Genomic DNA, 24,507 nt, shown 5'->3' with positions numbered 1-24,507 from the left:
TGGGAAGGGAGTTCTTGGTTATAGTGATTTGAGGGAATTTCTATAAAATGGATGTTAGCTGGTGATTTTGACGGAGTTTTGGTAGTATTCAGTGGTGATTTGGTAGTAATCAGTAGAGTTTTGGGAGTATTCAGTGGTGATTTGGTAGTATTCAGTGGTGATTTGGGAGTATTCGGAGGTGTTTGATGGTGTTTTTTGAAGGTGTTCAAATGATGTGCAGAGTATTTTTTGAAGATGATCAGTGGTGTTTTGGCGATGTTCAGAGTTGGTTCAAAGTTGGTCAGTGTGTTAGATATGGTAATGTCTCATGTCATAAGTGTATGAGTTAGTTTTTTTTTTTGTGCTAATGTTGTAAAGTCTGGAGAATGAGGGAGGAGTTTGGTGGATGAGACGTAATTTCGGTTAATGAAATGTGTAAGTGTGAATGAGAATGTAAATTGGTGGGTGAGTTAGAGAAGATAAAATGTTATGTGATCTTAGTAAAAGTATAGATAGTTTTAGTGATCTTCGTTATGATGATGTTTTAAGAGAATGTGTACAAAAATGTGTGATCTTAGTGGAGGGGTTATAGAATTTGGTAAACGTCTTGATTGTGGTGATCTTAGATATTGGAGATATAACAGGTTGAAACAAGTAACTTCCTCTCGTTAAGTTAAATGAAGTAAAAGTGGGGTGTGACGTCGCTGATCGCCAAGTAAACGCAGGATGGAGTGTGGTGTCATGGGAGGTATCCCTATCTGTGCTGGTATGTGTTGGTGGTAGTGAGAGGAGTGTATTAGATATTGTATGGAGTTGGTGATTGTGATTTTTTGTGTGAATGTTTATAAAAATGAGTGTTTTCTGCGATCTTAGTGGTTTTGAGGTAAGTGGGATCGTCTTGGTTATAGTGATTTGAGGGGATTTCTATAAAATGGGTGTTAGTTGGTGGTGTTGATCTTAGTTTCTGGTGATTTTTAGTGTTGTTTGGGCAGTATTCGGTGCTGTTTTGGTAGTATTCAGTGGTGTTTTTGGGAGTATTCAAAGGAGTTTGATGATGTTTTTGGCGTTGTACAAAGTAAAGTGTGGTGTGTGTGGGTGTGTTTGTGTTAGTTTTGGTAAAATGTCTCATGTCATAAGTGTATGAGTTAGTTTTTGTGATAATGTTGTAAAGTCTGGAGACTGAGGGAGTAGTATGGTGGATGAGTTGTAATTTCAGTTAATGAAATGTGTAAGTGTAGATAAATTAGAGATGATAAATCTTATTTGGGAGTATTCAAAATGATAATTTGGAAGTGCTTCAGTGTTGTTTGGAAATGTTCAAAGGTGTTTATGTGAGTAATCAAATGATTTATGAGAGTGTTCGAAGTAATCTTGGGGTTGTTCTGTAGTGAGATGATAAAGGTTGTGGATGAGAGAATATTTCTTAAGAGATATTGAGAAAAGGTGGTCTCAAATGATGTATGAGAGTGTTTTGAAGGTGTTCAAAGTAAAGTGAGGTGTGTGTGTGTGTGTGTTTGTGTGTGTGTGTGTGTGTGTGTGTGTGTGTGTGTGTGTGTGTGTGTGTGTGTGTGTGTGTGTGTGTGTGTGAGTGTGTGTTTGTGTTTGTGTGTGTGTGTGTGTGTGTGTGTGTGTGTGTGTGTGTGTGTGTGTGTGTGTGTGTGTGTGTGTGTGTGTGTGTGTGTGTGTGTTTGTGTGTGTGTGTGTGTGTGTGTGTGTGTGTGTGTGTGTGTGTGTGTGTGTGTGTGTGTGTGTGTGTGTGTGTGTGTTAGGTGGTCATAGAGTTTTGTGAATATCTTGGATACATTGATTTTAGTGGATTTGAGATGGGTGATGAGATGCATTTGTGGATGTGAAATGTGATTTTTGTGTGTGTGTTCAGAAGAGGTGTGTTGGGAGATGGGTGAGTGGATGTGAAGAAATGTGGGTGAGATGGAGAGGGGTATGGGGAGGGTTGTATTAGAAATTTAATGAAATATGGGGGGATTTTACTGAAAAATAAAGGTAATGTGTGAATATTTTAAAAAGAAATTGTAGAATTGAAAAGTTATGATATATTGGATAAGAATGGAGGGTGTTGAAACATGTCGCAACAGTTGGGTAGTGAGATTAGTTGTTGTGAGTATAATATCAATTTATGTGGATACAAGGAGATGGGTATGGAGAGGATTTTATTAGAATTTTAGTAATGTAGGGAGGAATGTGTATTACATTTAAGATTCAGTAAAAAGAAGGGGAAAAATTTGTATCGAATAAATTGTGAATAAATTGGTAAGTGATGAGGGTTGTGGGTAATGTAGTCGAAATAGAGATACCAAAAAAGTGGTTATAAGTTGTGGGTTGTTGATGTGACTTTTTCTGATGAAATTAGTTAAAACGAGGAAAAATTGTGGGTCGTGGGTGTTGTGGGTTGTGGGTGTTGTGGGTTGTGGGTGTTGTTGTCGAACTAGAGATGCTGAAAAGTGTTTATAAGTTGTGGGTTTTGTGACTTTTTCTGATGAAATTAGTTAAAACGAGAAAAAATTGTGGGGTGTGGGTGATGTGGGTTGTGGGTGATGTGGGATGTGGGTGTTGTGGGTTGTGGGTGTTGTTGTCGAACTAGAGATATCGAAAAAAGACTTGATTCTGTTGTAAGTGTTCGTGTGTGTTTGGTTTGTGTTCATGTTTTTTTTTGCGTTCATGTTATATCTTAGTTGGAGGAGAGTGTACTCATAGAAATTGGTAATCGTCTTGGTTATAGTGATTTGAGGGGATTTGTGTGAAAATGGGTGTTAGTCTGTTATGTTGATCTTAGTTTATGGTGATTTTGGTGGTGTTTTGACTGTATTCAGTGGTGTTTTAGTAGTATTCAGTGGTGTATTTGGGAGTACTCAAAATGATATTTTGGAAGTGTTTCAGTGTTGTTTGGAAATGTTCAAAGGTATTTTTGTGAGTATTCAAATGATTTATGAGAGTGTTTTGAAGGTGTTCAAAGTAAAAGTGAGGTGTGTGTGCGTATTAACTTCGTAATATGTAAAATTGTGACTAGTGAATTTATCGAAAAGTGGTTATAAGTTGTAAGTGTTGTGGTGACTTTTTCTGATGAAATAGTTAAAACGAGAAAAATGTCTAGACTTGTGTTGTATTTTGTAAAGAAATTGTGGATTGTTGTGGGTATTAACGAAAAAAATGTGAAATTATTTGGGTTATCCTGGGTTAAGAGTGAAAATGTTTTCCCTATGTTGTATGAAATGTGTAATACTGAGATGGGGAAGTCGACAAGATTCAGCCTGTGTGCGGGGTCATCACGTGACGTCACTGACATAGGGGGAAGTCGACAAGATTCAGCCTGTATGTGTGAGGTCATCACGTGACGTCACTGACCGCCGAGTAAACACAGGTGGGGTGACGTCACACTTGTTTAGACCTGTAGTAAGAGAAAGTACCATGCCCCATAGGAGGAGTTCATTTGAATGCTTACCCCCAGAGGGGAGAATCCAAAAACTTGATCCAAGGAGATGGAGTCTTGGTATTATCGCGAAAAACTTGTTCCGAGGAGATGGAGTCTTTGTATTATCGAGAAAACCTTGATCCAAGGAGATGGAGTCTTTGATTTCGAGAAAAATTTGATCCGAGGAATTGGAGTCTTGGTATTATCGAGAAAACCTTGATCCAAGGAGATGGAGTTTTTGTATTATCGAGAAAACTTTGATCCAAGGAGATCATAAGAAATTTTGGTTGAAAGTGGGAAAAAAATTGGGATGGGGGTGAAAGTGGGAGGGGAAACCTCAAAAATTTGATCCGAGGAGATCATAAGAAAATGAAATTCACAAAAAAAAATCGAAAAAAATTGGGATGGGGGTGAAAGTGGGAGGGGGAACCTCAAAAATTTGATCCGAGGAGATGGAGAGCACAAGAAAATTAAATTCAAAACAAAATTCGAAAAAAATCGGAAAAAAATTCGGGGAGCGGGGGCGATCCGGACGACGCTGCAGAAGGCGCTGGCGGGCGCGAGGGCGGGCGCGCGGGCGGGGCGCCGGTCGGGCAGGCGTGGGTGGGGGTTGAGGGTGAGGTGGTCGAGGGTGGGGATCATGTGTGGGGGTCGTGGGTGTGGGTCGTGGGGGGGGGTCGTGGGTGAGGTCATGGATGGGGTCATGGGTGGGGGTCGTCGGTGGGGTCATGGGTGGGGGTCGTGGGTAGGGGTCGTGGGTGGGGGTCGTGGGTAGGGGTCGTGGGTGGGGGTCGTGGGTGGGGGCGTGGGTGGGGGGTCGTGGGTGGGGTCATGGGTGGTGTCATGGGTGGGGGTCGTGGGTGGGGTCATGGGTGGGGGTCGTGAGTAGGGGTCGTGGGTGGGGGTCGTGGGTGGGGGCGGGGGTGGGGGGTCGTGGGTGGGGGTCGTGGGTGGGGGTCGTGGGTGGGGGTCGTGGGTGGGAGTCGTGGGTAGGGGGTCGTGGGTGGGGGTTGAGGGCGAGGTCATTAGCATAAAGGTGTGAAAAGGAGTCAGCTCAGAGGAGACCGTACCGTGGAGACCGTACCGTGGGAGACCGCTCTGTAGAAGAGACCGCTCAGGAAATGGACTGCTCTGTAGAAGAGACCGCTCTGTAGAAATCACCACTACTCATGTGTTTATTTGTTCACGTGTATTTGTTGTATTTGCAGCACTCGGAGGTGGAGTCCCCTGCAGATATAGTTCTGACGCAGGCCGAGAGGAAGTTCTTAGAGGGAAAAGTTCAATAGATAGGAGTAGCGAGGGAGTATATAGTAACAATAGTTTCATTGCTGGCTACTTGTTAAGGTAGGGTAAGTCCAGCTCCCTCTATTCCCCCCCTATTCCCCCCCCCCCCCTTTTTCCCCCTCCCCGAAAGTGATAGTTTGTTTGCCGGCTGCTTGTTAAGGTAGGGTCAGTCTAGCTCCCGCTATCCCTTCCCCTCCCTTCTTCCCCCCCCCCCGAAAGGTGACGTGTGGGGCTCCGGTCAAACAGTAAATCACTCGACTCACAGCTCCCAACACTACTGTAAGTACACGCCTGATCATATTTTAGTGGACTTATTGGTTGAAAGCTTCACTTTTGACCAATAATTAACTTAGTCCTTTCAGTCTTGATAGGTTAAAATGTTTTAATAATCACCACATCTTTTAGGTATTGTACTTATCATGGAGAGTGATTTCTTAAGCAGTGGGTAATCTGTCTCTCTTTACAGCTTGAAAGGACAGAGAGGGTCACCTGCTAATCAACGAGTAGAAATTGAAGGAGACGGACTAACGTTCTGAGGCGTCCCAAATTCTGATCCACTTACCTGTTTGTGTATGCAAGTAGCAGGATATAACCCCTCATCATTGCAGTGGAAAAAAAACCTGCTTTCCTGTCATCTGGACGGATTATTGACGGCTAGAAAATCTGTGAAGAACGAGCCGGTGGGTTGTCATCAACACCTGCGACCCCCCCCCCATCATCGGCAACGGCTACGATTTCAACAACACGCAGTGTCACCAACACCAGACACCCAAGTTTTATATATATATATATATATATATATATATATATATATATATATATATATATATATATATATTATATATATATATATATATATATATATTAGCGTTGAATTCAGATATCATTTATATTTTTCATTTTTCATTTTCTTTAAGGTAGGATTAATATTTCATATTTAAGTGTTTTATATTTTATATTTTCTAAATAATAAAGTGTTTATGTTTGTCAGTTTTTGTTCTTTTTCTATTCATTAATTTTCCTGAGGAGGAGCCAGCCTTGGTAATACTGTCTGAAGTTGTTACAGGGCTGAGTAAGCCTTCACAAGTGGCGACCTTGCCAGGATCAACTCGACTGAATCAAGATTCAACTCCATCTCGAATCTACCATTGGAACTTCAACGCCGCATACCACAGATGGTTACCACCAGCCATGAGTAATCATTCTCTATGGTAGGACTACAGTACAGGTATTTAAAAGATTTGGTGATTGTTATAGTCTCAATTTATTGTAAGTCAAGTCAGGCAGGATATAATATTTAATTCTGCCACCTTTTTGTTCGAGCTTGAAACACTTTGGAGGATTAGACTCTAGGGACCCGAGATTTTCCAGTGACAATTTGTTTCATTGAGCTCTTTATTTTATCAAGGGAACTGTCGTAGGACACTCTTGATTTGTTGGTGAGAAGATTGGATGGTCAAGTGACCCCATTCTACTTACTGTTTGCTCGGAGCCGGCATAGAACCCTTCGTTTTCATTAATACATATTGTTTAATTGAAGCAGGGATCGAGCCCTCTGGTTTATTTACAGTTTGAGTGGAGCAGGAATTGAACCCTCCATTTTCTTTAATACCCATTTCATTTCCCCTGATAGTTTAAGTTATTCTTGCAAGTATGGAGGAATACCAGTTTTGGATGAACGCTGGAAGTAAGTTAGGAATAACAGGGAAAAATTTAGAATCTTTCATTAGTGCTAAGATCCAGGAAAGACTTGAAAGAGAGAGAATTGAGAGAGAAGAAAGACAGAAAGGGAAAGAGAAGAAGAAAAGGAGAGAGAGAGAATCGAAAGAGAAGAGAAAAAGGAGAGAGAGAGAATTGAGAGAGAAATCCAAGAAAGACAGAAAGAGAGAGAGAAGACAAAAAGGAGCGTGATAGACTTGATCGTGAGGAGAGAGCTAGAGTACGTGAAGAACAAGTTAAATTAAGAGAACTTGAGGAAAGAGCAAAGGATAGAGAAGTTGAGGAAAAAGCTAGAGAACGTGAGGAAAAAGCTAGAGAACGTGAGGAAAAAGCTAGAGAACTCGAGTTAATAGAGAGAGAAAAGGATCGCGAGCTCGAAAAAGCTCGCCTTGAATTAGAGAATAAAAAGTTAACTCTTACACAACAACAATTAGAGGAAGGAGTAATTGAACATCATGCAGCTAGTGCACATATTCCAACACCTAATTTACCTCCCTTCACAGAGGGTGAAGACATTACTTCATACATTATCAGGTTTGAAAATACCGCTACCCTCTGTGAATGGCCTGCTGACACCTGGGCTACCAGGTTAGGAATGTTATTTTCTGGTACAGCTTTGAATATCTATGCAACTTTGTCGCAGGATATCATATGTAATTATAACCTACTGAAGAAGGCAATCCTTAAAGCATATCAAAAAACCACAAATTCTTACAGGAAAGATTTCAGGTATGCCACCTTACAGCCTGGCCAAAACTTTCAGCAGTTACAAGTAACACTCTTTCGTTTGTTCGACTTTTGGATAGAGAGTTCAGGAATTGATCACAGTTATGAATCTCTTAGAGACTTCATGGTTGCTGACCAGTTCCTGACAGCTCTTCCTCACCAGATACGAACATTCATCAGAGAACGTAACCTGATTAAAGCTGAGGAAGTTGCTGAGGCTGCTGACCTGTATGCTGAGGCTCACAATTCCTATAAAGACCTAAAGGGATCGAACCCTAAGGGCAAGGGTTCATCAGACCTTAAGAAATCAAAGCCTCTAGTGGAAAGTAAAATGACTTCTTTTATTCCTGTTTGTCATTTGTGTGGTGTTAAGGGACATAAACGTCCAGATTGTCCTTCTAAGAAGGTCCAAAAAGTTGGAAGATGTTTTAAAGACTGTAATGACCAAGCACCCTTCTGTTCAGGAACAGTTAATGGACTTAATGTATCTACCATTTTACGAGACACTGGATGCACATGTATAGTCATTTCTGATAAGCTGTTCCCTAACCTTAAAGAAACTCATTCCTCTGCTATACTTTCAGACTACTTGGGCCGTACGGACACTTTTCCTACCATCCGTTGTTACATTAGGTCTAAATGGTTCACAGGTTGGTCTGAAGCCGTACTAGCTCCCATCACTTCTTGCTCCGTACTAATAGGTAATGTAAAAGGTGCCATTCTTCCTTCTGAGGTTGACCTTTCATCACCAAAGGTGGACATAAGCTTTTCAGATCCTCTTCCTGTAGAGTCAGAGAAGCCCCTCGAAAGTTCAGATGAGACAATGTCTCGCGAGATTCATGTGGGATTAAAAACCAGTGATGCTACTCTCGAAAGCGAGGTAGTAGGATCACCGGTTCACTTGTTAGATGAAAGTGAAGATATCACCTCCGATACCATAAATGTCTTGACTAGGGCTCAGACCAAAGCCCAGGCTTCTCCTACTATCCATCGACTTTAAGCCTTTAGATATATCGAAGGACTCCTTTGTCAATTTACAACGTAATTGCCCTTCTCTTCAGAATTGCCATAATGCCGCTAAACAAAATCAAGTTATCCAAAGGAAAAACTTTTCATATAAATTTGAATATATAAAAGGTATCTTGTACAAGTCAGTATTCAAATTAAATTCAGATGAGATAGACTATTCCATCTTAGTTGTTCCAAGTCAATGCAGAGAGACTGTTCTTAAAATGGCTCATGACCTGCCAGTGGCCGGACATTTCTCGCATCGTAAAACCTTAAATAAAATTAGGGAAACCTATTTTTGGCCAAAAATGTCCTCAGATGTCACTACCTATTGTAGATCGTGTAAAGTTTGCCAACTGTCATCCTCCCGAGGTACCAGGCGAGTACCTATGGTCAAAATGCCAGTCTTTACGGTACCCTTTGAAAGAGTAGCTATTGACATCGTTGGTCCTTTATCTCCACTTTCATCTGGGGGACATAGATATATATTAACATTAGTTGATTATGCTTCGAGTTTCCCTGAAGCCGTTCCCTTAAAGACCATAACTACTACAGAGGTGGCTGAAGCCCTTTTGTCCATCTTCTCCAGAGTGGGCATCCCTAGAGAAATTTTGTCTGACCGTGGGACACAATTCACATCTGACTTAATGCAACATCTATACCAACTTCTGGGAGTGAAGCCTCTCTTCACCACACCCTATCATCCCAGCTGTAATGGGAGGATTGAGCGCCAGCATTCGATTCTCAAGTCCATTTTAAGGAAACTTTGCTCCCTTAAACCTAAGGAGTGGCATCGTTACCTACCCTGTGCTTTGTTTGCCATGAGGGAAGTTCCCAGTGACTCTTTGGGGTTTTCACCTTTTGAACTTCTCTATGGTAGACAGGCCAGAGGCCCATTGTCCATCCTTCATGACTTATGGACTAATGAGGACGTAAAGGCTGAGGTTCAGTCTTCTTATCAGTTTCTCCTTGACCTTAGATCCAAACTTGAGGAGACCTCTGACATAGTTTCGAAAAACTTAAGCTTGTCAATGGACCAGTACAAAACCTATTTTGATTCCAAAAGTCAGAGGAGAAGTTTTAAAGTAGGAGATGAAGTTCTGGTACTTTTGCCTATCAAGTCAAATAAATTATTAGTAGCATGGAAAGGTCCATATAAAGTATTAAAAATTTGTGGGAAAGTTGACTACCTCATAGAAGTCAAGGGGAAACCTAAGCTTTATCATATCAACATCCTTAAGAAATATTACCGAAGAAATTCGGTTAACTGCCTTAATAACTTTGACTTAGTTTTTCCACACGAACTTGATAAAACAACTGAAGAATGTAAGGTGTGCGTAATTGACACCTCTAACTTAGACTATGATGAAGAACTACATGACTTGGTGACTCTTGACCACTCGGGCGCAACCAACATTAATATTAATGAATCTTTGGATGACCATAAGAGACATGAACTACTTCAATGTGTGAGTAACTTTTCAGACGTCTTTACTGATATTCCAGGTGTTACCTCCACGGTAGTCCATAAGATTGACTTAGTGACGGACAATCCTATCAAACGAAAATTATACCCAGTTCCAGTTCACCTTAGGGATGCATTTGACCGAGAGGTAGACAAATTATTAAAACTAAAGATCATTGAACCTTCAGTATCTGCATATTGCTCACCAGTAGTCATGGTTAAGAAGGAGGATAATTCATATAGACTTGCTATTGACTTCAGAGGCCTTAATGCTATAACTCGGTGGGATGCTGAGCCTATGCCCTTAATAGATAGCGATCTACACAAATTTTATGACTCTTCCTTCTTTTCAGAGATTGATATTGCGCAGGCATATCATCAAGTAATGTTAGATCCTTCTTCTAAGCAGTACACCGCTTTTCCTACACACCAAGGACTGATGCAATATAGAACTATGCCCTTCGGTTTGGTAACTGCCTGTGCTACCTACGTGAGACTGATGAGAAAGGTCTTGGGTAATATGCCAAATGTTTCAGTTTATTTTGATAACATTTACGTAATGACATCCACGTGGGGCGAACATATCCAAACATTAACATCAGTTTTGCGTAGGTTACGCTCACATGGCCTCACTGCCAAGCCGAAGAAATGCTTCCTTGGGTATAACAAGATTAGATATCTTGGACTGATACTTTCTAATAACTCTCTGCAGCCTCTCCCCAGTAAGATCAAAGCTTTATTAGAATTTAAATTCCCCAAAACCAAGAAGCTCATGCGTAGCTTTCTTGGTTCTGTAAATTTTTATGCACGGTTTATCCCGAACCTTACTGATCTTACAGGCATCTTATCCGACTTCCTTAAAAAGTCTGTGAAGGAACCTCTTGAACTTTCCAACGTAGCTCGGGAAAAGTTTAATGAGATTAAAAGTATCTTTTCGAAAGACCCTATACTTAAGATTCCAGATATTAATAAAACATTTTGTTTAAGAACTGATGCCTCCAATACTGGCTTAGGTGCAGTGTTACTACAATACCATGATGGTACTCCCTTCCCTGTATGCTTCCTAAGCCGGAAACTCCTTCCCGCAGAAACGAGATACTCCACCATAGAAAAGGAATGTTTGGCCCTTGTGTGGGGTATCTCCAAACTTAAATTTTATTTGCTGGGAAAAGAATTCATTTTAGAAACGGACCACAAACCTTTGATATACCTAGAAACTTTTAAGGGAACCAACAGTCGCCTCTTGAGGTGGACATTGGCACTCCAGGCTTTTAAGTTCCATATTGTGTATATCAATGGTTCATCCAATTATTTCTCTGACTGGTTAAGTCGTGACAGTCAGTAGAAGATTTGTTGCCTTACGCGACTTCCACATGTTAGAACTTTTTCCTCGCCTATTCTTCTTATACTCCTTGACTATAAGTCTTGGTATGGGGGAGTGTGAGGGAAAAGTTCAATAGATAGGAGTAGCGAGGGAGTATATAGTAACAATAGTTTCATTGCCGGCTACTTGTTAAGGTAGGGTAAGTCCAGCTCCCGCTATTCCCCCCCCCCTTTTTCCCCCTCCCCGAAAGTGATAGTTTGATTGCCGGCTGCTTGTTAAGGTAGGGTCAGTCTAGCTCCCGCTATCCCTTCCCCTCCCTTCCTCCCCCACTCCCAAAAGGTGACGTGTGGGGCTCTGGTCAAACAGTAAATCACTTGACTCACAGCTCCCAACACTACTGTAAGTACATGCCTGATCATATTTTAGTGGACTTATTGGTTGAAAGCTTCAATTCTGACCAATAATTAACTTAGTCCTTTCAGTCTTGATAGGTTAAAATGTTTTAATAATCACCACATCTTTTAGGTATTGTACTTATCATGGAGAGTGATTTCTTAAGCAGTGGGTAATCTGTCTCTCTTTACAGCTTGAAAGGACAGAGAGGGTCACCTGCTAATCAACGAGTAGAAATTGAAGGAGACGGACTAACGTTCTGAGGCGTCCCAAATTCTGATCCACTTACCTGTTTGTGTATGCAAGTAGCAGGATATAACCCCTCATCATTGCAGTGGAAAAAAAACCTGCTTTCCTGTCATCTGGACGGATTATTGACGGCTAGAAAATCTGTGAAGAACGAGCCGGTGGGTTGTCATCAACACCTGCGACCCCCCCCCCTCCATCATCGGCAACGGCTACGATTTCAACAACACGCAGTGTCACCAACACCAGACACCCAAGTTTTATATATATATATATTAGCGTTGAATTCAGATATCATTTATATTTTTCATTTTTCATTTTCTTTAAGGTAGGATTAATATTTCATATTTAAGTGTTTTATATTTTATATTTTCTAAATAATAAAGTGTTTATGTTTGTCAGTTTTTGTTCTTTTTCTATTCATTAATTTTCCTGAGGAGGAGCCAGCCTTGGTAATACTGTCTGAAGTTGTTACAGGGCTGAGTAAGCCTTCACACTAGCTGTATACAGTGTCGTCAGGATGTTGAGACGAGGCGTTGCAATTTGCATTATTTATTACGTTACTTCAAATTGTCAAGTCAAGGTCATCTGTTAAGACTGAAAGTTCTTTTTTACAATCCCTGTGTGTGTGTGTGTGTGTGTGTGTGTGTGTGTGTGTGTGTGTGTGTGTGTGTGTGTGTGTGTGTAACTAAGCGAGGCTTCAGCTGGCATAACAGTAATTTAAATCCTCATCTCATTACCTTCACTAAATGTTTACTTTGCATCATCGAACGTCATCTCTCGTCTCGGGAGCGACAGTCTTAGTCCCACCTCAAAGGACGGAGGGTCGAGCCTTCCTTATGCTTTAACTGTTCACATACATGAAAGAATCTGTCTCATCCTCTACTGTCTCACTCGTTTCCACATGTGTGATGGAATTTACAGTATTCTTCATTCTTCTTTTCATTCGTGCAATCCTGCCTTCACCTCTGCCTGACACCCTGCCACCCTCCCTGCCACCCACCCTGCCACCCACCCTGCCACCCACCCTGCAACCCACCAGAGCTGGGAAAGCATGTCACGGGAGACGGCCACGTTCACTAAGGATATCACACCTATTATCCTGGCTGCCCACCATAACCACTACGAGATCCTAAAATTACTGTTGGACCGTGGAGCATCCCTGCCCATGCCACATGACATCAGGTGAGCAAAATGCCCATGCCCCACAGGGTGCCACCCCCTAACCCCCCTCACCCCAAAGTGCTTGCCTAGTTAAGAATCAAACATTCGCCTCAGTGGTAGGGATATTTACCCTCTCGTGTGGAAGCGAATTGTGGAACTGACTTGTGTAACATGCAAAAAAAGTTATTATGAATTGCTTTACCTTAGTTTCTACAGTAATGATAGTTTCTGCAAAATGACAGTAAATTTTTCGTAATAGTAGGAAGATAGTAATGGTAGTAGTAACTCGGCATGTTGAAAGTTCTCAATAACTGGATAGTCTCAGTTCTTTGGAAATTAAACAGATCACTGATAGTACTACTGCTGTCTCTATTACACTATCCAGTACCACCGTTACAAGTATGAGTACTACTACTACTACTACTACTACTACTACTACTACTACTACTACTACTACTACTACTACTACTACCGCTGCAAAAATAATTACAACAAGCAGTACTGATAATACTAATTCTGATTCCTTGCAATTCTGACGTTGCTTCTGTTGCGCCGACTACGGCTGCTGGTGATGGGGCTGCTCCTGCCCCTGCTGCTTCTGCTGCTGGGGGCTCCTGATTCTGCTGGTGCTCTTGTTGCTCCTGGATCTGCTGCTCCTGCTGTAGATGTGGGTGTGACGAGTGTTTGATTTCCACTGAAGAGGATTCGCTGCGTCACTCCCTCTCAAGAATCAACGCGTACAAGGCTCTGGCTTCACCCTCCCTCATCGCTCTCTCTTCTAAAGACCCCATACGCACTGCCTTTGAGCTCTCTGGAGAGCTTGCCAGACTCCAGGGCATGGAACACGAGTTCAAGCAGGAGTATAATGTAAGTGGTTGTTGTGTTGATGATAGCAGATGAGGCAGTGGTGGTGGTGGTAGCTTAAGCAGTGGTAGCTGAAATTGTGATATTGGCGGTAGTAGTAGTAGTTGATAAAGTAGTTAGGAGTGTTAGTCTTTGAAATGGTGGTGATGGTGGTTTCTGAAATAGTGGAGGTGGTGGTAGTAGTAGTAATAGTAGTGTTGGTATAATGTGTGTATCAACTGGAATATTGTGGGTAGTGGTTGTGGCGAGGTAGTAAGAGTGGTAGTGGTGGTATAAGAAGTAGCGGTAGTGATGTTGGTAGTTGAAGTAATGGTTTTGGTAGAGGTAGTTGACGTAGTGGTGTGGTAGTGGTGGCATCAATGAAAATAGTAATGGTAGCAGTCGTGGTGGTAGTGGTATCAATAATGGCCGTTATTAAAAGTAATAGTACTAGTAGTAGTGGAGGCAATAATTGTAGCATTGAAAGTAATGTTGGAAAGATGGTAATTCTTTGAGTAGCTTCTCCTTGACTACAAGATCATCTCTCTCCCTGCCCTCCCTGACTACAAGATCATCTCTCTCCCTGCCCTCCCTGACTACAAGATCATCTCTCTCCCTGCCCTCCCTGACTACAAGATCATCTCTCTCCCTGCCCTCCCTGACTACAAGATCATCTCTCTCCCTGCCCTCCTTGACTACAAGATCATCTCTCTCCCTGCCCTCCCTGACTACAAGATCATCTCTCTCCCTGCCCTCCTTGACTACAAGATCATCTCTCTCCCTGCCCTCCCTGACTACAAGATCATCTCTCTCCCTGCCCTCCCTGACTACAAGATCATCTCTCTCCCTGCCCTCCCTGACTACAAGATCATCTCTCTCCCTGCCCTCCCTGACTACAAGATCATCTCTCTCCCTGCCCTCCCTGACTACAAGATCATCTCTCTCCCTGCCCTCCCTGACTACAAGATCATCTCTCTCCCTGCCCTCCCTGACTACAAGATCATCTCTCTCCCTGCCCTCCCTGACTACAAGATCATCTCTCTCCCTGCCCTCCCTGACTACAAGATCATCTCTCTCCCTGCCCTCCCTGACTACAAGATCATCTCTCTCCCTGCCCTCCCTGACTACAAGATCATCTCTCTCCCTGCCCTCCCTGACTACAAGATCATCTCTCTCCCTGCCCTCCCTGACTACAAGATCATCTCTCTCCCTGCCCTCCTTGACTACAAGATCATCTCTCTCCCTGCCCTCCCTGACTACAAGATCATCTCTCTCCCTGCCCTCCCTGACTACAAGATCATCTCTCTCCCTGCCCTCCTTGACTACAAGATCATCTCTCTCCCTGCCCTCCTTGACTACAAGATCATCTCTCTCCCTGCCCTCCCTGACTACAAGATCATCTCTCTCCCTGCCCTCCTTGACTACAAGATCATCTCTCTCCCGGCCCTCCCTGACTACAAGATCATCTCTCTCCCTGCCCTCCCTGACTACAAGATCATCTCTCTCCCTGCCCTCCTTGACTACAAGATCATCTCTCTCCCTGCCCTCCTTGACTACAAGATCATCTCTCTCCCTGCCCTCCCTGACTACAAGATCATCTCTCTCCCTGCCCTCCTTGACTACAAGATCATCTCTCTCCCTGCCCTCCCTGACTACAAGATCATCTCTCTCCCTGCCCTCCCTGACTACAAGATCATCTCTCTCCCTGCCCTCCTTGACTACAAGATCATCTCTCTCCCTGCCCTCCCTGACTACAAGATCATCTCTCTCCCTGCCCTCCCTGACTACAAGATCATCTCTCTCCCTGCCCTCCTTGACTACAAGATCATCTCTCTCCCTGCCCTCCCTGACTACAAGATCATCTCTCTCCCTGCCCTCCCTGACTACAAGATCATCTCTCTCCCTGCCCTCCTTGACTACAAGATCATCTCTCTCCCTGCCCTCCCTGACTACAAGATCATCTCTCTCCCTGCCCTCCCTGACTACAAGATCATCTCTCTCCCTGCCCTCCTTGACTACAAGATCATCTCTCTCCCTGCCCTCCCTGACTACAAGATCACCGCTCTCCCTGCCCTCCTTGACTACAAGATCATCTCTCTCCCTGCCCTCCCTGACTACAAGATCATCTCTCTCCCTGCCCTCCTTGACTACAAGATCATCTCTCTCCCTGCCCTCCCTGACTACAAGATCATCTCTCTCCCTGCCCTCCTTGACTACAAGATCATCTCTCTCCCTGCCCTCCCTGACTACAAGATCATCTCTCTCCCTGCCCTCCCTGACTACAAGATCATCTCTCTCCCTGCCCTCCCTGACTACAAGATCATCTCTCTCCCTGCCCTCCTTGACTACAAGATCATCTCTCTCCCTGCCCTCCCTGACTACAAGATCATCTCTCTCCCTGCCCTCCCTGACTACAAGATCATCTCTCTCCCTGCCCTCCTTGACTACAAGATCATCTCTCTCCCTGCCCTCCCTGACTACAAGATCATCTCTCTCCCTGCCCTCCCTGACTACAAGATCATCTCTCTCCCTGCCCTCCTTGACTACAAGATCATCTCTCCCTGCCCTCCCTGACTACAAGATCATCTCTCTCCCTGCCCTCCTTGACTACAAGATCATCTCTCTCCCTGCCCTCCCTGACTACAAGATCATCTCTCTCCCTGCCCTCCTTGACTACAAGATCATCTCTCTCCCTGCCCTCCCTGACTACAAGATCATCTCTCTCCCTGCCCTCCTTGACTACAAGATCATCTCTCTCCCTGCCTTCCCTGACTACAAGATCATCTCTCTCCTTGCCCTCCCTGACCACAAGATCATCTCTCTCCCTGCCCTCCCTGACTACAAGATCATCTCTCTCCCTGCCCTCCCTGACCACAAGATCATCTCTCTCCCTGCCCTCCCTGACTACAAGATCATCTCTCTCCCTGCCCTCCCTGACTACAAGATCATCTCTCTCCCTGCCCTCCCTGACTACATGATCATTTCTCTCCCTGCCCTCCCTGACTACATGACCATCTCTCTCCCTGCCCTCCCTGATTACAAGATCATCTCTCTCCCTGCCCTCCTTGACTACAAGATCATCTCTCTCCCTGCCCTCCCTGACTACAAGATCATCTCTCTCCCCTCCCTGACTACATAATCATTTCTCTCCTTGCCCTCCCTGACCACAAGATCATCTCTCTCCCTGCCCTCCCTGACTACAAGATCATCTCTCTCCCTGCCCTCCCTGACTACAAGATCATCTCTCTCCCTGCCCTCCCTGACTACATGATCATTTCTCTCCCTGCCCTCCCTGACTACATGACCATCTCTCTCCCTGCCCTCCCTGATTACAAGATCATCTCTCTCCCTGCCCTCCTTGACTACAAGATCATCTCTCTCCCTGCCCTCCCTGACTACAAGATCATCTCTCTCCCCTCCCTGACTACATGATCATTTCTCTCCTTGCCCTACCTGACTACAAGATCGTCTCTCTGTAGACAGCCTGTACTGTCTGTACAGACAGCTTATGCTGTCTGCCAGCTTAGTTCATATTTCGCGGCACTCAGGTGCTGCCCTCTCTCGGCCTGCCCAGGTCAGTGGGACGCTGGTCCCACTCGCACTCGCTCACTCACTCAGCGGCCTAGAAGCAGTCAACAGTCCTACTAGCTCTCTCCCTCGTGGGCATGGCCCTCCTGGGCCATGGGCACTTAACACACAAGCCTGTGTACCCACCACGACTTTGCAAATAAAGTAAAGCCTCCGAAGACGTTTCTCAATTGAACCCCACACTGCAAGAGTCACCAAACTGGTTATAAATGGTGGGAAGCAGTAGTCGCAGCAAGTTGTGTTTGCCTGGAGAGAGGAAGGAAATAGAATGAAGTTGTGTTCACTTCATCACCCTACATTAGAAACATCCGTCTCTCAACGAGTTATCCTGATGTCGTGTCTGCACGTTTCAGCATCCTGACACAGGTACAAGAAGGATTTGGCCGACATTTCCCAAATTTCTTCGAGAAATATAAGTAGTGTCCCAGTAACTCCATGCTACAGCGTCCCACACTGTTTCTCAAGTCACGTGTTCAGTGTCACTTGTATATTCTGCTGTTGTTGTTCAGCTCAGTGCAGCTATTTCAGCAAGCCAGAGGTGAGTTTTGTGGTGATTTCTGCATCCAGAGTGAGTTTCTCCACGTGTTTGTGGGAGAACAGGAGGAAGTGACCGGTTCCTACCTCACTCACACCTCACCCGCCTACCACCACTATGTGTTCACTCCCTCTGCTGTGTTTTCTGCTGTTTTCTGTGTGAACTGATTGCCAGAGCTGTGTATCCGAGTGCCCAACCACTCGAAGCCACGTGGATCAGCAAGCCACATGGATCAGCAAGCCGCGTGGATCAGCATGCCACATAGATCCCGACGCCATGTGGATCCCGACGCCACGTGGGGTGTGGACGAAGCCACGTGGATCAGCAAGCCACGTGGATCAGCAAGCCATGTGGATCAGCAAGCCACATGGATCAGCAAGCCACATGGATCAGCAACCCATGTGGATCAGTATGCCACGTAGATCACGATACCACGTGGATCACGACGCCACATGGGGTGTGGACGAAGCCACGTGGATCTACGAGCCACATGAGTTACCGATGCTGCTGCACGACGTCACAGTGCTGATGACGTCACTCCTGACATCACATGATGTCACATCGAGTGTTTCAGTAATTATGTCAGTATTATCGAGAAGATTGAGAGAAGACATATGTCGTATTAATTCCTCTCAGTCAGTGTATGGCTTAGTGTCATTTTTGTGCACAGAAAAGCATCATTTGCTAGTTTAAGCCATGTTGTACTGCATGTACCATGGGTGTGTGTAAAGTTTCCATGTGTCCTGTGTGATCTCGAGCCCAGCTGTGTGTCGACCACAGGTCTGCGGCCAGACCCCTGTGTAGCTCTTTGTTGCCTGTCACCCGGTGTGACCACTGTGTTTGACAGCTGATATTAGTCAGCCTGAGCGTATGAGCCCATTTGTACAGAAAGCTCTTATGCTCGTCGCTCATAGATGCTCTGCAGAATCGTACCTGCTACAATTCCCATTGATATTTGTTTCACTTCACCTCCAGACCTTCAGAGTGCAGTTATATGTAGAGAAAGAAGTCTGGGGGTGCTTAGACTAACCTCTGCTATAACTCCAACTGCCGAGAGAATGACACTCGTCAAGCCGCAGTTAGCCCTGTCGGCAGGCGGTGTTTCAGCCTCGTGTAATAAGCTTCAGTGAACTCCTGCACAAAGATGATGTCACTTTGACTGCTAGCTCGCTCACTGCAGTCTGGTGTATGATGTTACGACTCCCAGATGTTTTGCCCAGTCGTCTCTACCACAACTCACTCCACGACTCACTCCACACTCGCCGGCAGTGACAGCTCAGTGACAGTACCAGTCAAGAAGTGTCCTCCTGAGTCGCTTGCCAGAAGTCCTGCCCAGTTGCCGAGTTTTGTCGATGCCTCACTCGAGGGCACCAGCATGTCGTGCCCCAGGTTGAGTGAAACCTGCAGTGACTCCTACAATGACTGCTTCACCGTTCTAGAGGAGACCGTAACCCGTTACATCACAGCTCAGCCGCAGCGATGTCTCCTGTGTTGCAGTATCTGTCCAGACACAGGAAGGCGTGCAGTGATGTCCATCGATGCTCACTACCTGTGACCACGATGTTTCGCACATCCCACATGTTTTTTTTTCCCTCCCTGTAGAAAGTTTTTTTTTCCATGTCCATATGTATATACATATTTTTATTTTGTGTTCTGTGCCCTGTTCCTACAAGAGAGAGACCAAGCTTTTTTTTTACCACCAGTATTGTCGCGTCTGGACGATGCGAGGTAGGTGGCCGAGCAAATGTAGACAGCCTGTACTGTCTGCACAGACAGCTTATGTTGTCTGCCAGCTTAGTTCATATTTCGTGGCACTCAGGCGCTGCCCTCTCTCGGCCTGCCCAGGTCAGTGGGACGCTGGTCCTCAACACACAAGCCTGTGTACCCACCTCGACTTTGCAAATAAAGTAAAGCCTCCGAAGACGTTTATCAATTGAACCCCGCACTGCAAGAGTCACCAAACACACTGGTTATATCTCTCCCTGCCCTCCCTGACTACAAGATCATCTTTCTCCCTGCCCTCCCTGACTACAAGATCATCTCTCTCCCTCCCCTCCCTGACTACAAGATCGTCTCTCTCCCTGCCCTCCCTGACTACAAGCTCATCTCTCTCCCTGCTCTCCCTGACTACAAGATCGTCTCTCTCCCTTCCCTCCTTGACTACATGATCATCTCTCTCCCTGCCCTCCCTGACTACAAGATCATCTCTTTCCCTGCCCTCCCTGACTACAAGATTATCTCTCTCCCTGCCCTTCTTGACTACAAGATCATCTCTCTCCTTCCATTCCCTCAGGAACTCCGTCAGAAGGTGATGAAGTTTGGCACCGAGCTGCTTGACCAGACCAGGTCAAGGACAGAACTCTCCATCATGCTCAACTATGACCCTGAAGGCCCCGTCTGGGAGGAGGGAGAAGTCAACTCTTTGGAAAGACTCAAGATGGCTATTAAGTTCTCGCAAAAATCCGTGAGTTTGCTTCTGTTGTTTGTCTGTAATAAAGAGGCATTTACCTAGTTAAACCATTATCTAGTTACTAGATTCTAGTAGTTTACACAGACCTAATGGAAGAAAGACGACGTTTCGGTTCATCCGAGACCTATATTAACTGGCGAGTGGCTTGGTAATGGTCAAGAACGGATTGAAACATCGTCTTGTTTACATTTCGCAACGTGTCTGTCAGCTGTGCATAGTTCCAGCAGCTGTAGAGTTGTAACGTACATGTGTACACCTGTTTACTGCAGACTTGTAACGTACATGCGTACACTTGATTACTGTAGAGTTGTAACGTACATGTGTACACTTGTTTACTGCAGAGTTGTAACGTACATGTGTACACTTATTTACTGCAGAGTTGTGACGTACATGTGTACACCTGTTTGCTTAGTGCTTAATTATTAATGTATATTGTCAGAACTGTTATTTTCACAAGAACGCCTTGTCATCGACTGACATTTGAGAGAATGTATTGACATCTGTTGTATAATCTACAGTATTCTTAATATTTTCCAGTTTTGCAGTACTGTATAGTAAGATAAGTCTGAGAGGAAGTGTTGCTACTATAAACTTCATTCTGGGTATACATAAAACGTTGTCATCGTGGATTCAGACGCTCTTCTTGTGTGAACGTAGTCTGAGAGAGGTGTCAGCACTGCTGTGTATTTTGGACATGGCCAGTGTGGTACAGTTTGTGCCTTAGTTTTAATATTCATTTGTTCTGTGTGGAGAGTCTGTGTGTTGAAGTAAATTTATTCAGGTATACACAAATACAGTTACATAGATTATCATACATAGCAGTATATGTGTAGAGAACCTGGGATAACCCAAAAAAGCCAAAGAAAGTGACTTATTTCCATTGGGGTCCTGTAAGTTGCATATATTAAACTTATGTTTAATGTTTTGGGCACTAATTCTGTGTTGTTTGGTGTAAACTCACGAAGGCGTTTGCTATTGCATCCTAACTATTGAGACGACTTAGTTTTTGATCGAGACTCACCCTGTTCCAGAACCGAGTGAAACTTCTCTGCCCTGCTGGTGTCAGCACGGCATACTGTGTCGACCTGGTCTTTGACTAGACAGCATCTCACTAGTACACGACCCCTAGTCGTGTGCTAGTGAGTCGCACACCTTGATACTTCTGCTGTCTTATGAATTTCGGTTTAATATATCTTATACGATTAATCTGGTGTTGAGATCAGAATAATTATAATTTGTCAGAGGATTAACTTCCACTTGACATACAAAAGTTTGATTTGTAATCAGTTATTACACAAATCTTTCTCTATTATGTGACTAATATTTATCATGCAGACTCTAAATATATTTGTACAAGACATCAATAAAATTTCTAAACTGGTGAATAGAAATATGACATATATATATATATATATATATATATATATATATATATATATATATATATATATATATATATATATATATATATATGTATATATATATATATATATATATATATATATATATATATATATATCTATATTTCTAATGCTTCTCCGTGTCTCCAGTTCGTGGCTCACCCGAACGTTCAGCAGCTGCTGGGTGCTATCTGGTACGACGGTCTGCCAGGGTTCCGTCGCAAGGACCTCACAGGACAATGTGTGGAGGTGGCCAAGCTGGCCTGCATGTTCCCAGTACTCTCCTTCGCGTATATCTTCTGCCCCAGTTCCAGCAAGGGCAAATTTATCAAGAAACCTTTCGTCAAGTTCATCACCCACTGCGCCTCCTACATGCTGTTCCTCAGTGAGTCTAGAGAGATAAGATAAGATAAGATAAGATTTCGTTCGGATTTTTAACCCCGGAGGGGAATGACTGGTTTAAATAAACACGGTTACATGTAGACATTAAAACTGCTGTTGTGGCGTAAATTTTTAAGCACTAATTACCTTGTAACAAGCAAACGAGCAAGTGCTAATACAACAAGCAACAAAGGCTCAAATATTTTTTTTTTGTGATCAGACGTAGTCAGCAGCGTTGCTTTACTTTATACTACTTTTACTGCAACCAGATATGAAGTCTCAGTTGATTTTCAATTTCTCTCTCTCTTTCCCTCCGACAACCTAGTGCTGCTAGCGTTGGCTTCTCAGAGGATCGAATACATGTTCATCGAGTGGTTCGGCAATGCTTGGCTTCACTCCGTCCTTGAAGACTGGAAGCTGAAGGAGAGAGGCTCCTTTCCAGGCTTTTTCGAGCTGGCTATCATCATGTACATCTTCAGTAAGTCGTACTGTGTTCTTTGTGCTGACTTAAACTTCTACCAAATGATACCACATTTGCGTTTTCAAATATTTTTGACGTGCATGGCAATTTTTTTTTTTTTTCGGCCATCAGTGTAGGACTCTTCATTGATTATATTTTGCTCTACGCTGAGAACATGACGTATTTTTTTTTTTATTCTTCCCTTCACTGGAAGTCACAATAACTCTGTAAAGTTATACTTCGCTGTGATCTTCTCACTTAAATCTGGCCAAGTGGCATAAGTACTTTGATGCAGAGTTGTAGGTTCGAATCCTGCTGTGGACAGGAGAGATAATGTTTGTAAATAACTTCGCCTGTCTGCAAATTGTTAAGCATTTAATGGTAAAGTCGCTGAGACGATCACAAGCAGATGTCTTCAGAAACAAGTGACTTTCTTTGCAGTCACCGGCTCTTGCAACTGAAAAACATCACACTTGAAAGTGCTATAACGTTATCAACCGACTCCTGCAGGTCTCATATGGTCTGAGATCAAATCCCTGTGGTCTGATGGTCTGCTAGAGTACGTCAAGGACCTGTGGAACATCATCGATTACATCACCAACATGTTCTTCATGACGTGGCTCCTGATGCGAGCCACATCCATCTTCCTGGTACAGAAGGATCTTTGGAATGGGATCTGGCCATACTACCCTCGTGAAGCTTGGGATCCCTACGACCCACTCCTCATCTCCGAAGGATGCTTTGGTGCAGCCATGATCTTCAGGTGAGATGATGGAAGTGATGCTGAGGGGGAAATGATATGGGTGATGTGGGAGATGAAGGAATGAAGGAAAGTTGCCGTAGGCCTACTGGCCTATACTTAGCAAGTATTCTCAAATCCAACCCTTTTCTCTCTCATATTTATCTAAGAAATAAAATCGCAGTAAAATAACAACAATGAAAAAACAGTGAAATTCCAAGAGCTTTCGTGATTTCTCACATTACCACGAAATAACAAAAGAAATAACGAAAGCGCTTGGAATCTCACTATCTTTTCACTGTGGTTATTTTGCATGTTTATCTAACCTCTGTATGAACCTAAGAGTGACGTGGGACGAGGGCAATAAATACAATAGCTGAGTATACCGACAGTATGTAAATAAATCAGACATTAAGGGTTATGGCATTTTATATTGAAGACATTTCGTCCACTAGGGGGACTTTACTAATCCACATCAGGAAAGAGGAGCTTATGACGACGTTTTGGTCCGACTTGGACCTATGTGAGGGTTATTTGTGTGTTGTTTCAGTCACGGTATTGTGCCTTTCTGTTCTTTACCAATTGAAGTCCCTGGCGGGCGAAACGTAGTCACAATAAAATGCCATATCCGGCGTTGTGTGTCTTATTTACGTGTGAAGTAATGGCGCTGCTTCATGTAAATATTTCGCTATGAGGCGACATTTACTAACACGATCTGTTATTCGTAATCTTTGTTGATTCTCACACTCTTTAACCTCACAGGTAACAGCTCATGGGAGACCGAAACTTAGGCCGACGTTTCGGTCCGACTTGGACCATTAACTAGGCACTCAGAAAAGCATGTGTGACTACTTAATGGCCCGAGTCGGACCGAAAAGTCTCTGTCTCCTGTGTGTGTGTTTTCTGTGTATTGTTCCAGTCACGGTATTGTATTTAGGAACTTCTAAACAACCCCTAACACCCTAGGAGTCTAACCACTAATAATACATCCTTGACAACTGCAGCGCCTCCGTCAGTAACACACCACCACCACCACCACCACCACCATCACCACCACCACCACCACCACCACCACCACCACCACCACCAACACAACAGCTTACGAACACTATCCTCTTCCTCAAGCGCATCTTTGATATTACCTCTCCCTGGCAGCTTCCTGAAACTGGTGCACATCTTCAGCGTGAACCCACACCTGGGACCTCTGCAGATCTCCCTTGGAAGAATGATCTTCGATATCCTCAAGTTCTTCTTCCTCTACACGCTGGTCCTCTTTGCATTTGGCTGTGGTAGGTATTGGCGTAGTCGTCTGCATCTCTCTCTCTCTCTCTCTCTCTCTCTCTCTTTTTTTTTTTT

General features: G+C 44.0%; 1 protein-coding gene across 1 annotated transcript in view; it reads left to right on the top strand.

Moving 5' to 3' along the window:
* The first annotated feature begins 12,076 nt into the window (after nucleotides 1–12,076).
* LOC128684274 (transient receptor potential protein-like) overlaps nucleotides 12,077–24,507 on the top strand; it is a 25,095-nt gene continuing 12,664 nt past the window's right edge. Inside the window, exons 1-7 of the mRNA XM_070097249.1 lie at nucleotides 12,077–12,756; nucleotides 13,401–13,602; nucleotides 19,995–20,165; nucleotides 21,722–21,956; nucleotides 22,278–22,430; nucleotides 22,923–23,175; nucleotides 24,307–24,440. Of these exons, the coding sequence (XP_069953350.1) occupies nucleotides 12,626–12,756; nucleotides 13,401–13,602; nucleotides 19,995–20,165; nucleotides 21,722–21,956; nucleotides 22,278–22,430; nucleotides 22,923–23,175; nucleotides 24,307–24,440 (1,279 nt within the window). The 5' untranslated portion in view covers nucleotides 12,077–12,625. The remainder of the gene's footprint in view (nucleotides 12,757–13,400; nucleotides 13,603–19,994; nucleotides 20,166–21,721; nucleotides 21,957–22,277; nucleotides 22,431–22,922; nucleotides 23,176–24,306; nucleotides 24,441–24,507) is intronic.

Source organism: Cherax quadricarinatus, chromosome 4 (genome assembly GCF_038502225.1).
Source record: "Cherax quadricarinatus isolate ZL_2023a chromosome 4, ASM3850222v1, whole genome shotgun sequence".
In the NCBI taxonomy this organism is placed as follows: domain Eukaryota; kingdom Metazoa; phylum Arthropoda; class Malacostraca; order Decapoda; family Parastacidae; genus Cherax; species Cherax quadricarinatus.
This window is presented reverse-complemented; position numbering and strand designations above follow the sequence as displayed.